Here is a 14,904-nt window from a genome sequence, read left to right on the forward strand (position 1 = left end):
ATATATATATTTTTGGTTCTTTCGGTAAAGTCACGTAGAAGGGAAACAATAAAATAATAAAAATATAAAACAATAAATTCTCTCGACGTTTCGACTGCTAAACAAGCAATAATCATCAGGTGTGAAAACCACAGCAAGAAATTTTGAAAAAAGTGGCGGTTATTTTTAACGTTAGCACCACGGAGAACCTTCTTATCCCGAAGTTTGTTGAAGGATCTCAAAGTTATGTGGAAACCCTCCCCGTACAGGCGGTTCAATTTTGAGATAATTGAAGTTACGGTGGTGTTTCTTCTTTGGATATTCCACGAACAAGAAGGTTGTGGTGGATGGAGGTTTCCCTGTGCTATGCAGGTCGTGGGGATATTTGATTATACTTTACCATGCTGGGTTTAGTGAAGTGGGGGGGGGGGGCAGCTCCGTTTCAGAAATCGCTTGTCATTGAAGCTCGCCGTGGCCAGGGATGGACCACAGGTCGCCGGGTTCTTAGTGCAGTGTCGCGAGTACTAACCACTGCGCCACCACTCCAAAAATGCTGGCAATACAGATGCAAATGTGAAAGGGAATACTGCTGAGAAGACCGCTTGTGTTGCGATCGAAACGTCGTAGTTTTTGTTATTTTCTTTGAACCTATCTACGTGAAAACTTGATTTGAAGCTTTCGTGACTGCAGGAAGAACCAAAGAGTAACTATCTACGTGACTTTACCGAAAGACCCCAAAAAATCTGCTCATGCAAATTTGAGAAGTATCTCTGCTACCATCATAGTTCTAAATATGTTACATTGCTTAGCTTTGGAGTTTTTACATATTGCCACTTGATTCTAAATATCATATGGTTTAAAAGAGGAAAAGTGTGGTAGCCCACAGCTCAAACACACCGCTTGTGAAGGTATTTCTTCTTGTTAATAATAATAATGTGTTGCTACGTGTATCTTGACGATGATCAAATCCAATCGGAATGTGCCCCATCTCGTCTGATCTCGGAAGCTATGCAGGGCTTAGCCTGGATCGTCCTTGTGTGGTGTTATCGGATCCTATGGGTCAAGGTCGTTAGCAGAGGGCAGTCTACTGTAGCGACATTTGTTAGACATTTTATCATGCTCCATTTCTACTCCACGCCTTCACCTATCCACATTGACCAGCATGCTGACGTATGGAGAAATAATCGCCATGACCTGCACGTAGGGTTTGCCACCTTTTCTCGCAAATATACATATGGAGGAGCTTCTTACAATGCAGATAATTTAAATTAGTTTTTTTTGTAAGCCATAAGTGCTAGCAGTCTCATGTTGCTGGAGGAACAGCAAATTTGTAGATTGGCGTCAAATTCGCAGCAAATACAGTGGATGTATGATGATGCAATATGCAAATATATCTTAAGATAGAAATGGTGAACTGGCAATACAACCATTCGTGGTTATAACTTTGCCGTGTGTTTTAGGTGCACCGATTAACTCACTTCGTCACCGGAGATACAAAGCAGTTTTATTTTAAAGTTACAGTTTATTGTTTTCTACGAAACTGACGTTCAAGTGCTTTAACAGTGCTCTCTAAAATAACTCTAGCAAAACTTTTTTTTGAAGGTTGACTGGTATATATAATCTGAAGTGTGTTGAAACATTAACTCATCAATAACATACTCACTGCAACCTTTGCATCTCAAATAACATCCCACAATGCTCTACGATTTCAAAATGTGCATCTCAAACGTAACACGTTTCTTGGTGTACAACACTCACCCAATCCACAAGTAACCCAACTCTTTTTTTCTTTCCCCACTCCCCCAATTTTATTTAGAATGTGCTATCGATGTCACGTAACGAGATGAGGAATCGGTTCGGCCCCGTTACAGCAAGTAATCTTTCTTCTACGAACAATCAAATGGATATATGTAATTCTCAGCGCTGGATTTCATCCGACAAATCGCAGAGCAAATTCATTATGATGTAACTTTTTTTGTTCAGTCATTGGTGACCTTGCTGAGACTATCAACGAGCCACACTTGAGAACCCGGTTTCATGTATGTTGAACTTCTTTCGCACCGTACGTAGACAACCCCGCTAATCGGAGGTATGGGGAAAGGACAACAAACTAAACACAAAAAGCAGTTTAAAAAAAATAGTTTTAAATCTAGATGATTTAAAAGTGCATCGCTCCAGTGGGTACCTAATATACAGGAAGGAAGAGCTTTCCAGACGGCAGCACATCCGAAAGTGCGCAATCACAGGTGGCTGCCTGGATTTGAACCCAGGATGTGTGAGCGGTGTCGGCTCAGGGCTCCGACCTCTGAACCACCCGGCCACCTCATGCAGAAAACCAATCTCGGTTTCGTCCTCTGTGCCGACTGCAGGTCACAATTCCGCTTCTCAGTTTTTAAGTTCGACGAACGAACAAGAGCAAATGCACAGACACTCCTTCCATTTGGATGGAAAGGGCCGGCAAAATGCTGAAGTCACTTTGCGGTTTGGACGTTTTGTTGTAGAAGATTGGAGTTCAGATAAAGCCTGTTTAAAGTAGATGATGGGAGGGGGGGGGGGTCATACAAAAACTGCTTTTTGTGTTTAGTTTGTTGTCCTTATCCCGCACCTCCGGTTAGCACGGTTGGCTATGTACGGTGCAATAGAAGTTCAACATACATACAACACAATCGAAGTTAAACGTATTTTAAACAACGTTGTATGATGCAAATATTACAATGCGTTGAATTTTTTTTAACCTATATTTCTTGGACTTGAATACTGTAAAAGACTTTTAAGGGGGGCCTCCAGCATCCCCCCCCCCCTCACACCCCTGCTTTCCACAACACTACAGGGTTATTTCAGATCCAGGCATGGGAGCATGAGGAGAGAGGCTGTTAGCTGTGTCCTCAACCAATCACGGATGCGGTGTTTCACATCAATGTCGCACAGAATGTGCAGTGCAGAGCCTCCAAATACAATGTACATGGCGCAGCCCCCTTGTCTATCCACGGTTAGCTACATGCGGTGTGAAAGAAGTTCAAAATACATACACACACTGCTGGATGAGGGCCTCCCCACACTGCGTGGGTTATTGATATTATTTGACCAAATGCATTACGGTACGGGTCGGTGAAGGCGGGCAGCATAGACTAGGGGGCATATAAGTGCAGTATTGTAGGCAACAATAGGCATTGCTGCAACTGCCCTCGTGTGCCCAGCTCGTAGCTGCATGTTCCCAGTAGGGCTGAACGATTTGGGGGAAATGTCTGATTGAGATTTTTCGGACAGATATTACGATTGCGATTTGATTTGCGATTACATTTTTTTTTAAAGTCACGCTTCAGTTCAATATTCACTGTGTGATAGATTTAAAACATGTGATGGAGCATTACCACATGACTCCATCAAAATATGAACTGCTCGATATATTCTAATGCAAGCATGAGAACTTAAAATATATGAATTGTTTCCAACATATATTTATTAAAATGTTTTAATTGAAATAGAAAAATCAAACATAGAACGAGTGTTAATTTAAATAAATAAAGTTATAATAAAAACGGAAACACTTCCAATAAGAAAGTAATAGGACTATTCAAATCGCGAAAAAATCGCAGCCTTTGCAATTTGCTAATCGCATTGTCTCAAATTGCGATTTCTATTTGAAATCGATTCATCGTTCAGCCCTAGTTCCCAATGGTTGACCTGGTGTGCATGGTGGTCACCCATTAAAGCACTGTCCAGGCTCAATTTCTGCTTAGTTTGTGAGATCCGACGGGATTGGCCACATTTCCCAATGATTTGGTCACGGGTGGAAACGTAGATATGGACATTTGAAGATTTACATGTTCTTATTGAAGCAACGATAAACAGAGGACTTTCCACAGTTCACGGGTTAGCCAAATTATGCAACATTCTCTAAATTGGGGTCACTTTCAAGTCTTGCTGACCCGCCCCAACTGAACATCTGTGAAAGAGAGCTTCATAGCTAATCGGATTTCTACAGACTAAATAAATATTCTGATTCTGAAGTCATGTATTTGTGTACACGTGCAGCCCTCTTGTCAATCCATTGCTGGATGAAGGCCTCCCCATGCCGTGCTGGTCCCGGGGGTTAATTTACCAGGCGGTTCAGTGTGTGTGTTCGTGAAGGCATGGCGCATAGAAGTAGGGTACAACAACTGATTTTGCTGCACTTCCCTCTGCTAACAACGTAGCCCCACAGCAGCAGACAACACCAGTTTTTATGCACGGTGGTCACCCATCCATGCACTTTTCAAGCTCAATCCTGTTCAGTTTTGGAGATCTAGCGAGGTTGAAGTTAAACTTACATACATACATACAAAGGCACTGAGTCTTACTTTCATAAAACTGATGAACGGCCTCACTGCTTGTGAGATAAAAAAAAACGGCAGCTATATACTGATATGTGAGCAAATGCCAATCTAAGGTCCACGGATACGATACATTTGGCCAACTCCAACAACTCGTGCTTGGCTTCTTGTGGCAGCAAAATGGAGAACCCGGAGAAAACCCACAAACTTTAACTGTCATCTCCCAGCCTCCTCGCAGCTAACATTCTACACCCCACATTACGATTCGCTGTACGTCTGACAATTTGTCCCGGCCTATCTGTGTTTTTCCTACTTGCGCCCAAAAAAAAAGAGGCTTATCGTCGGCCGCCGTTCACATCACAGCGACACTTCCATCGCAGCAAGTGGTCGCGATTCCGGCCCCAAGCCTTGGCCTCGCACGGAACCGTCTGTTACGCTGGCGGAACCGTCTGTTACGCCGGCGCCACCTTCGGCCGCCTTGTTCTGCCGCCGGCTGCCCCGGCAGTAGCGGCGGTAGAGCAGGACGCCGGCCATCGTGCACACCGCCAACGATGCTGTGCCCAGCAGCAGCCACAAAAGCGGGCCAGTCGCCAGACCCTTCGACAGAGCACCCGGCGATGGTTGGGCATTGGCGAACAGAGCCATCTCGTTCGACGTCAGCATCATCGTCGTCGTCGTCGCCGCCATTGTCGTCGTTGTCGCCTCCAAACTGGTGACCACGACGGCTGGATTTTCCGAGCACGACTTCCCGTCCCGCCCCAGCTCGTAACCGGACTCGCACTCGCACGTGTAGCTGCCTTCGGAGTTGACGCAAGCGTGCATGCATCCGCCACGATTCCAGCCCGAGCATTCGTCCACGTCGATGCAGTTGAGGCCATTGGCGTGCTGCTTGTACCCGGCGGGGCAGCTGCACTCGTAGAAGCCGCTCCTATTGATGCATTCCCACTGGTTGCACAAGTGGTCCTCCTGGCACTCATCCACGTCCTCGCACGCCGTGTCATTCACCTTGGAATAGCCTGGAAGGCAGTCGCACGTGAAGGAGCCCTCCTTGTTGTCGCACAGCGCATTCTCGCACACATGCATGTCATCGCACTCGTCCACGTCCTCACATTCGTTGGAGACAGCATTGAATGCGTAGCCCGGCTGGCAAGTTTTTGCGTCCCTTCTGCGTCGCTCTCCCTCTCGCCGAGCTCCCTCTACCCATCCCCCCTCTCCTTGTTCTCCCTCCCGCTCTCCACGGGCGCCGGCCCTCTGCCGCTCTCCGCCGTTTCCCTCCTGTGCCCAGCGGCACGCGACGCCCCGCACGCCCGTTGCGTTGGCGCAGTAACGCGGCCTCCACTCCACGACGGCCGCCCGCGCTTCCTCCTTGCCCGCGCGTGACAAGGTGGCGCAGTGTGCGAGCGAGCAGCTCAGCGCTGGCTCATTCTGCCGCCACGCTGCGTAGGTTCCATCACCGGCGCCGGCACCCCCCTCAGCTCCTCCCATGGTCCACGCGAATCCCCGCAGTGGCCCCCCCACACCAGGGAGCTCCTCACATGCCCGCCGATCCCTCCGCAGGCCCAGCCACAGCTCGGTGGGGGAGTCTGGAGCGACCGAGTCCAGCAGGGACCCGAGCTGCCGTGCTTCGGCGGGGCTGTGCACCGTCGCCAAGTATCCCCGTCCGTGAGTCATCCTGTGGCAATGGCCCCAAGCCTCCCGCAGGGTCAGCGGCCGCGCGGAGAGGTGCACCGAGTAGCATCGGTGGTCCTCGCACGAGTGGTCGTCGCGAAGCAGCAGCGCTGGAGTAAGATGCGCTAGTGTTGCCAGCAGGAGGAATGCGGCGGCGGGCATAATTTTAGTTGTATATTTTTTGTGCTTTCCTTCTCACTGGTGTGTTGCGTTGTTTTAGTCAGTGGATCTGATGGCGAGTGGCACCATCGGATGTGTGACACGGCTCAGATGTAATCCTGTAAAAAAAGCAATGCACAATGGGTGTCACGCAACCCCTATGATACACTTTAGGATAAGGATTTTTAGGACACTTAAATACCTCAGAAACGTCCAGCGCCATCTCATCCCAACCAAGCAAATGCCCTGCTGAAGCCTAGCTAAGCAGACCACCAGTGGCAGCTGTCCTTGTGTGGCACAGCAACTGGCCTATATAAGTGGGTACCAGTCTCCCAGGCTTGGGGTGGCGATGCTGCCAAGTGGTTTTTCCAAATTAAATAATTTTCGAGTAATGTATAAAATCTGGACTGTGATGCAATTGCACGCGGCTTAATCTCTTTTCACATAACGTCACGGGGATGTTCAACGTGAAGCATATGGTGCACGCTTTATGGCTAATATACCAGCAGTATTAATCAGGGCGCCCGCTGGGCTTAACACTCCGAACCTTTGTAAGAAGCGGAGAACGTGCGACTTCTCCCACACGAGCGCTTCTTACCCGGCGTCTTTTCTACGTCGCCTGGGACACACACACGCACAAGTTCACAGGGGCAAGCTGCCAATTGGGGGTTCCCCCTAGGGCGAAAAAAAGAGGACTCCGCTCTCCGACCCTGTGAGACATTTCGTCACGCGGTTGGCCCAAATGTTTATTACAAAGTCTCAATTTAAATTTAAATCATATGATACGTGGGATGTTTTTTTTGCAATAATCAGGCGCGTGCAGCGTGTAACCGCTCAATTTGCATTTTCACGGAGGTAAATTGGTAAACTTGGCGAGAGGTCGCGATGTGGGTCGGTGACGACTGGCGCTTGAGAAACCCTGTTTGAGAGAAGGATTACAGAGAGCGGTGGCCACTCGTGTTCAATAACAAGACAGGTGCCACCAAGCACTGGAGTAGGGGTCATGCAGGGGTTAAGTTGGGCCAAGTGGGAGATGCCAAGTGGACCAGACAGCCTCAGTGGGGTTGCACAGGGGATGAGTCAGAGAGGGTTTCACTAAATTGTTAGATGACTTCGTAATCGCAGGTAACAGCCAGGAGCCACGCGCGCATGTGGGTTGGCTAAAGGGCGGTGGTGGTTTTCGCACTGTACATACAGCTACCCCTGAACATACTAACTCTCGTCATGCGAGCAACTCAATCATGCGTGAGGTGCAGTGATGGCGCGGTGGTTAGTGCACAGCACGGATCAAGTCGGCGATCCGAGTTTGATTCCGACTCTCGGCTTAAAGTCGGTGAGAGTGACATCTGAACCGGTTATGCGCACCCCCCCCCCCCACATTTTCACCGACCTGCACTGACCAGCGCGAGGAAGTATGGTCAAGCAACCTCCATGAACAACCCGGTTTGGGGAGCCCTACATCCAGCAGCGGATTGACAGTGGGGCTGTATATTTGTGCATTCAAGTATTCGTTAGAGAGAAGCTGATTTGTTTGGAATGACGGTAAACTTTAGTTCTAGTTCTCTCCCCTCTGCCCATGCATTCTCTCTCATGCACTTCACCGCTCTGCATTCAAAAACCAGCTCCACAGAATGTATCTCTCTACCAAACACTGTACATGATTCCACAGCACCCATGTGGTTTCATAGCACAATGGAAGCCGCAGCAGCAGCAGCACGAGAAAGAGAGAGGAGTGGGGGGACAAAATCATTTGTCCCAAGTCGACAACTCACGGGGGAACCGGCAAGAAAACATTGTGACTGTAATCATTGGCAGCAGTGACGGTGGGGGGGGGCAATGTGCTGTGGTGGTGGGGAGATGCAGCCGATCGTAGTACAAAGAAGGGGCATTGCTAAGGGGTAAATTCGTTCCCGAATGCTCCACACAGAGCTGCTGTGTTATGCATGGGCAGCTGTTACCAACTTTTTCATAATAATCAGAATGATACACAGCCGCTGTGTGGCTCCACTGACGAACGAAGGCCTCCTCATGACCGTATTTTATCACGATGATCAGGTTAGTGAAGGGGCGGTTTTTTGAACCACGTGCGGCTCGGACATAACTTGCCACTGATGTTATCCCTGGCCTGGATTCGCACTCAGGTAACGAGGAACTGAAGCACAACGCACAGTATACCTGGGGCTAAAAATCACTCACACGTGCATTGGCTTGTACAAAACTGACGTAATAATTTAAACATGTAGCACACGCAGTACTAAAAAAAAGCATAAAAAAGGGAGCAACTTGATTACCCAGTGCCAAACAATTGCCTCGGCTCTAGACAACGTGTTAGCGGACAGCTAATGAATGAGCGTTTACATGCAGAAGGAACCAGGATCACAAGCATAGCTACATTCCAGTGACACAAGCGCACGTTTTCAAACGGGGAAGTCCATTGCAAACGCTGATGATCTGAGGGGCAGCCAGGTGATGTGTGATGCGTGTCCACCAATTCCGCAGTGAAAAGGCTCACGATTGAGCCCGGCTCCAGCTCCTGTTGGATGGTGGTGGCAGTTGCAGTTGGGGTAGGAGAGTTGTTGGGTGTGTGGTTGCCACCATAACAGTGACGCGCCGATGAGATGCGTGAACTTGGCTGGGCCACAGGGACCATTCAGAATCAGAATATTTATTCATCCTGGAGGAATCGGATGAGCTGTAAAGTACATTTTCACAGATGTCGTCCAGTAGGGGCAGGTCAGAAAGTTACAACAACAAAAACACGATAGGAGTGCATGGGTAAGGATTCATTGGTAAGGATCGAAGTAATAAATCACATTTGCCAAAGTGGCTGTATCTAGCAGTGCTTAAAAGTATGTTTTGAAGGGAGGAAACAAGGTTGTTCCAAAACGTTGGTGTTGCAGCAGCAAAGGTTTTTCACCTATTCCAATGATTGTTCTTTGGATACTTAAGAGGCACTTACATGGATGCCTTAGGTTTCTTGGATTTGAAAATTGGTTTCATAAACGAGCCAAGTACATGGCAGATTTGCCAAATCTGGATTTTATGGATGAACAGGGCCCAATGTAGAGAAGGGCCCAAACTCCCAGCACCCTCCTAATGCGGGCGCTGCTCTCGATACGTGTGCAGCAGCGGCAACTGTGGTGGACAGACAGCACACACGCCGGTGAGAGTGTGCACGGGGTGTGTGGGCAGAGGGGGGAACTAGGGTAAGGGTCACAGAGGACCCCATCTGGAGGCCCCTGGAACCTGCTAGCGGCTTCGAGAAGGGAGGCGCGGTCAGAGCGGAGCAAGGCCAACTCATTTCTTTAGAACTACTTTTCGAGTTTAGTTTGTTGTCCTTCTCCCGCACCTCCAATTCGCACATTTGGCTACATACAGTGTGAAAGAAGTTCAACATGTTATTATATTTCCCATGCTATTGTCTCAGGGGTTTTGATTGTACCTCATAGGGGCGGAAACCCAATGTGACTCACAAATCTCAATTGTCAAAGGGAAATCTCACAATGGTTGTTCAGAAGCGGAAGCCTAGCTCCTCATACAGGAACCTCGGTTAAGGGTTCATATTAATTTTAAATGATTAATTATCCACAAAAGGCCCTGAGGTGCGAGGCTGTGGCAGGCCATGGTGGCTATACCGAACTGATGATTCCTAATGAGGACATTTCCGACACCTCGTTTGCAGTTTTGATTGTGCCACGCCTAGACGTAAAATGACGTCATGGTGGCTTGATGTTAACTACCTTGCTTGGTACACAGGAGGTCGTGGGTTCAATTCCGACCCTGACGTCTGCTATATATTTGGAGCCTGCATATTCTTCCCGTGGTCGCGTGGATTTTTCTTCGGATCCTCCCGTTTTCCCTCCACATTTAGAAACGTGCGTTTAGAGTATTTGGCTGCTGTACATTTCCACGTGATAAGTCATTTCGTTGAGCTATAAATTGCGGCCAGGTAACTTTTGAAAAAGAGCTATAGAGCTCAGGGGGCCTTACCTGGTAACAATAAAAAATTAGCTCTAGTTTAGTTTATACAGTCGTCATATTGTCGTACGGGCACCCTTACATAATATGGCCACTATTTTTAATCCCGGTGTTCTAATCGAGGAGTGTTTGCGTTATGCAAGCGGTGCGTTGATGATCCGTGACCATTGGTCACAATTGCACCTTCCCCTGCCTAGGCTCTAGAGCAGACATGGGCAAAGTACGGCCCCCGGGCCGTATACGGCCCGTTGGGCTTTTTAATCCGGCCCGCCGAACTTGTCCAAATATTATTATTAAATAAAATTTTACCTTTCTCCTGTTATGCCCCCCATTTCCCCATTAGATGGCGCACTTTGACCGGGAGTTACGACATGTTTTGTATCGTTCATGTTCGTGCAATTTGTTAAATTGCCTTGCAAATAAATGCTTTGCTACCTGTTAAAGGCCAAATACTTTCATGTAATGATTTTTACACGTCATTTATATTAGTTCACACAAACACTCCATCCATCTGTTCCTGGCCCGGCCCCTCTGTCAAATTTTAGAATCCATTGTGGCCCGCGAGTCAAAAAATTTGCCCACCCCTGCTCTAGAGGCAACCTCTTGTGTGTATTGTTACTCATCACATACGTAGGCTGACGGATGTATTTATGAAGGAAAATAAGTGGAATGTTTTCAACTTTCTGGGTTCTTATCAGCAGCTAGACCTTTTAAGCAAATGTTGGGCCGCTGTCAGATGCTATCAATAAGCAGGAGTTCATGCAAGTTAAACTTTTGGAGACCGTAAATAAAAAACACTGCACTGATGTACACTGTGGTGGACAGTAGGAAATATTGATTTTAAGTGGACTTCGAAAGAGATTTTAGTTTATTGGCCTATTGGGTTTTCGGACAAATGTGGAACAATATTTGTTCATAATTCATAATAAAAATAGTTGTTCAAACAAGGCGAATTCTTGACTGGTTTTAACTTTCTGGGTCTCATCACAAGGGTCACACCTATGTATATATATTTTTTATAGACATTCCTAAGTGTCTAAAGTTTCCAAATTACTTCTGGAACAAGCGCACTTGACTTTTTTACACGGCTTACATTCCCGGTGAAGTATCGTTCTTAGACAGGCTGTCCGGTTACTAATGTACTTTATGCAGCAGTAAAAACAATATGCAATATATCACTCAACACAACCACTCATCCCGGGAGGGGGTGTGCGTCATACGATGCGATGGAGGACCTGGAGGAAAATTAAACTGTATAACTTCACGGCCGAAAGCGGGACGTTTAACCAAATCGCATACAACACAGTGGCTCGCCTATGGCGAAATAACCCTCAATGCGCACGGACTGTGTCCACCTCCGATTAGCACGGTTGGCTACGTACGGTGTAAAAGAAGTTCAACATACAGTGTGTGTGTGTGTGTAAAGAGGTGTGCAGGATGCAGTAATGCACAGTGGATCGTGTGGCCGTGAGAACATGACCCACTGCCACGCATCCCAATCGTACAGCCCTGGCTGGCGAGGACACTCGAGAGAAGAGGTTTAAAATACATTAATCGCACATAAACGCCATAATCGATTAATCAATCGATTAATCGTCTTCCGAAGGCGGGACCCCCCCCCCCCCACCCTGCACACCTCTGCCCCAAAACAAACTACGCTCAGCTTGACTCGAAAGATGATGCTCATGGGAGTGATCAAACTCTATTCCATCACCTCCCGTCCAGCGGCACACACGTGACAATCGGTGTGACTTTTTTTACCCCCCCTACCCCCCAACTATTTTCGTGTTATCCTATTAGTAGAGTACTCAAACCGATAAACTCCGGACTAATCGATGACTTAATCGGATAGTGCAGTCTACCACGTTCAGTATAACTGTTGACCGAGGGTTCACTGAAGGTGTGGAATGCAACGTCATCAAAACCCCTCTATTAGGGATCATCAGTCTGCTGGTGAAGGCGCTGTTGCGTTGTTGCCCTGAGTGACCCGGCCTTAAACAACTAAACCCCCGTAGTTGCCACACGCAATCGCCATCAGCAACAAAGACAAACATCCGAGGCTGGTGGGGAATACGTCGTGAAGGATAAGAACCTTTCGTTTTAAAGCTTTCGTGACTGCGGGGATTAACATTCTTGGTTCTTTCGGTAAAGTTACGTAGAAGGGAAATAATAATACATTTTTTAAAATTTTCATCAAATATTATTTTAATAAAATAATAAAATAAAATAATATTGAAGGATGTTCGCCTTGGCCGGGAAGCACAAAGGTCCCCCGTGTAGCCTTAACAGACTGCTGGGCCAAGTGCTGTGAGCGTGCCGGTACGGCACACGATGGGGTGGGTGGCCAGCACCACGCCCGGCCGCCTTTTTCTCCCAACTGACACATCGCACCAGGTACTCATTTGAGGCTGAGTCGACCTAGGGGAGGCCCAGAACCGGTTCAGATAATTATCGTCAGCGGTGTTGGCCTTGAGCGGGGAATTGAACTCGGGTTACCGGTTTAACCGCTCCACTGCCGCTCCCCCTACTCACACATTCACTCACACATTCACTCACACATTCACTCACACATTCACTCACACAACTCACACAACTCACACATCAACTCACACATTCACTCACACATTCACTCACACATTCACTCACACATTCACTCACACATTCACTCACACATTCACTCACACATTCACTCACACATTCACTCACACATTCACTCACACATTCACTCACACATTCACTCACACATTCACTCACACACACATTCACTCACACAACCCGCACATCAACTCACACATTCACTCACACAACTCACACTCATTCACTCACACAGCTCACACACACTCATTCACTCACACAACTCACACGCACTCATTCACTCACATAACTCACACTCATTCACCCACACAACTCACACTCATTCACTCACACAACTCACACTCACACATTCACTCACACAACTCACACTCATTCACTCACACAACTCACACTCACACATTCACTCACGCAACTCACACTCATTCACGCAACTCACACTCATTCACTCACACAACTCACACTCATTCACTCACACAACTCACACAATTTACACAACTCACACTCATTCACTCACACAACTCACACTCATTCACTCACACAACTCACACTCATTCACTCACACATTCACACCCACTCATTCACTCACACACCTCACACTCATTCACTCACACTCACTCATTCAATCACACAACTCACACTCATTCACTCACACAAGACACACTCATTCACTCACACAACTCACACTCACACATTCACTCACACAACTCACATTCACACATTCACTCACACAACTCACACTCATTCACTCACACAACTCACACTCATTCACTCACACAAGACACACTCATTCACTCACACAACTCACACTCACACATTCACTCACACAACTCACATTCACACATTCACTCACACAACTCACACTCATTCACTCACACAACTCACACTCATTCACTCACACAACTCACACTCATTCACTCACACTCACACAAGACACACAAGACACACGTACTCACTCACTCGCGCGGGTCTCACCACTCACTTTGCAGTCCGGTACGCGCCCCTTCTTCTCCCGCTCTCCTTGTCGTCTGACACTGCACGGTGCTGCTGTTCGCCCTCTGTTACCCACCCTGTGTCTCCACCTCCTCCTCCTCGCGTTGTCTTCACCTCCTCCTCCTCGTGTTGTCTTCACCTCCTCCTCCTCGTGTTGTCTCCACCTCCTCCTCGTGTTGTCTCCACCTCCTCCTCCTCGCGTTGTCTCCGTGTTCCGTCCGGCTGTCTCCGCAGCTACTTGAATCGCGGAGCGCCTTTGGGGAGGAGCCGAGTAAATGAGACGTCACAGCTCGTGTGTGTTAGTGTTAGTGTGTGTTATGTGTGTGTGTTAGTGTGTGTTATGTGTGTGTGTTAGTGTGTGTTAGTGTGTGTTAGTGTGTGTGTTAGTGTGTGTGTGTGTTAGTGTGTGTGTGTGTTAGTGTGTGTTAGTGTGTGTGTGTTAGTGTGTGTGTGTTAGTGTCGGTGTGTTAGTGTGTGTGTGTTAGTGTGTGTTAGTGTGTGTTAGTGTGTGTGTGTGTGTTAGTGTGTGTGTGTTAGTGTGTGTTAGTGTGTGTGTTAGTGTGTTAGTGTGTGTGTGTTAGTGTGTTTGTGTGTGTTAGTGTGTGTGTGTTAGTGTGTGTGTGTTAGTGTGTGTTAGTCTGTTAGTGTGTGTGTTAGTGTGTGTGTTAGTGTGTGTTAGTGTGTGTGTTAGTGTGTGTGTTAGTGTGTGTGTTAGTGTGTGTGTTAGTGTGTGTGTTAGTGTGTGTGTTAGTGTGTTTGTGTTAGTGCGTTAGTGTGTGTGTTAGTGTGTGTGTTTTAGTGTGTGTGTGTGTTATTGTGTGTTATTGTGTGTGTGTTAGTGTGTGTTAGTGTGTGTTAGTGTGTGTGTATTTGTGTGTTAGTGTGTGTTAGTGTGTGTGTTTGTGTGTGTTAGTGTGTGTGTGTTAGTGTGTGTGGCCTCAGGGTGCACATAGCCTGGCACAAGCGTCGTGGTGACGTCACCGCCACTTAGTGGCGAATGGCGGTTGTTGTTGTTGTTAGTGTGTGTGTTAGTGTGTGTGTGTTAGTGTGTGTGTTAGTGTGTGTGTGTCGGTCATTGGCCTCCCCTAGGTCGACTCAGCCTCAAACGAGTACGTGGTTGCGGTGTGTAAACATCGCCACTGGGGAGACAAAGGCGGCCGGGCGTGGTGCTGGCCACCCACTCCCTCGTGCGCCGTGCCGGGCCTTCACAGGCGCTACTCGC

The 14,904-nt window shown here is 47.7% G+C and overlaps 1 protein-coding gene across 7 annotated transcripts; it reads right to left on the reverse strand.

Annotated features, from left to right (window-relative positions):
- Nucleotides 1–1,466: 1,466 nt before the first annotated feature.
- Nucleotides 1,467–14,108, reverse strand: LOC116950479 (uncharacterized). Of its 7 annotated transcripts, none has more exons than XM_032968274.2 (3): nt 13,759–14,108; nt 6,667–6,738; nt 1,467–6,238 (listed from the first exon to the last, which is right to left on the reverse strand). In XM_032968274.2, the coding sequence occupies exon 3, from the start codon at nt 6,120–6,122 to the stop codon at nt 4,650–4,652; it is 1,473 nt and encodes a 490-aa protein (XP_032824165.2). In that variant the 5' UTR covers nt 6,123–6,238; nt 6,667–6,738; nt 13,759–14,108; the 3' UTR covers nt 1,467–4,649. The 7 variants fall into 7 exon arrangements, with proteins under 7 accessions (XP_032824165.2, XP_032824163.2, XP_032824162.2 ...); XM_032968272.2 differs by having other exon boundaries at nt 13,672–14,108; XM_032968271.2 differs by having other exon boundaries at nt 13,665–14,108.
- Between the last annotated feature and the right edge of the window lie 796 nt (nt 14,109–14,904).

This window comes from Petromyzon marinus, chromosome 39 (genome assembly GCF_048934315.1).
Source record: "Petromyzon marinus isolate PM22_M1 ecotype Great Lakes invasive population chromosome 39, UKy_Petmar_22M1.pri1.0, whole genome shotgun sequence".
Classification (NCBI taxonomy): domain Eukaryota; kingdom Metazoa; phylum Chordata; class Hyperoartia; order Petromyzontiformes; family Petromyzontidae; genus Petromyzon; species Petromyzon marinus.

Bases quoted from the DNA above. Each gene is read 5' to 3' on its own strand.
- LOC116950479 (XM_032968275.2), bottom strand. From the start codon at position 6,122: ATGCCCGCCGCCGCATTCCTCCTGCTGGCAACACTAGCGCATCTTACT.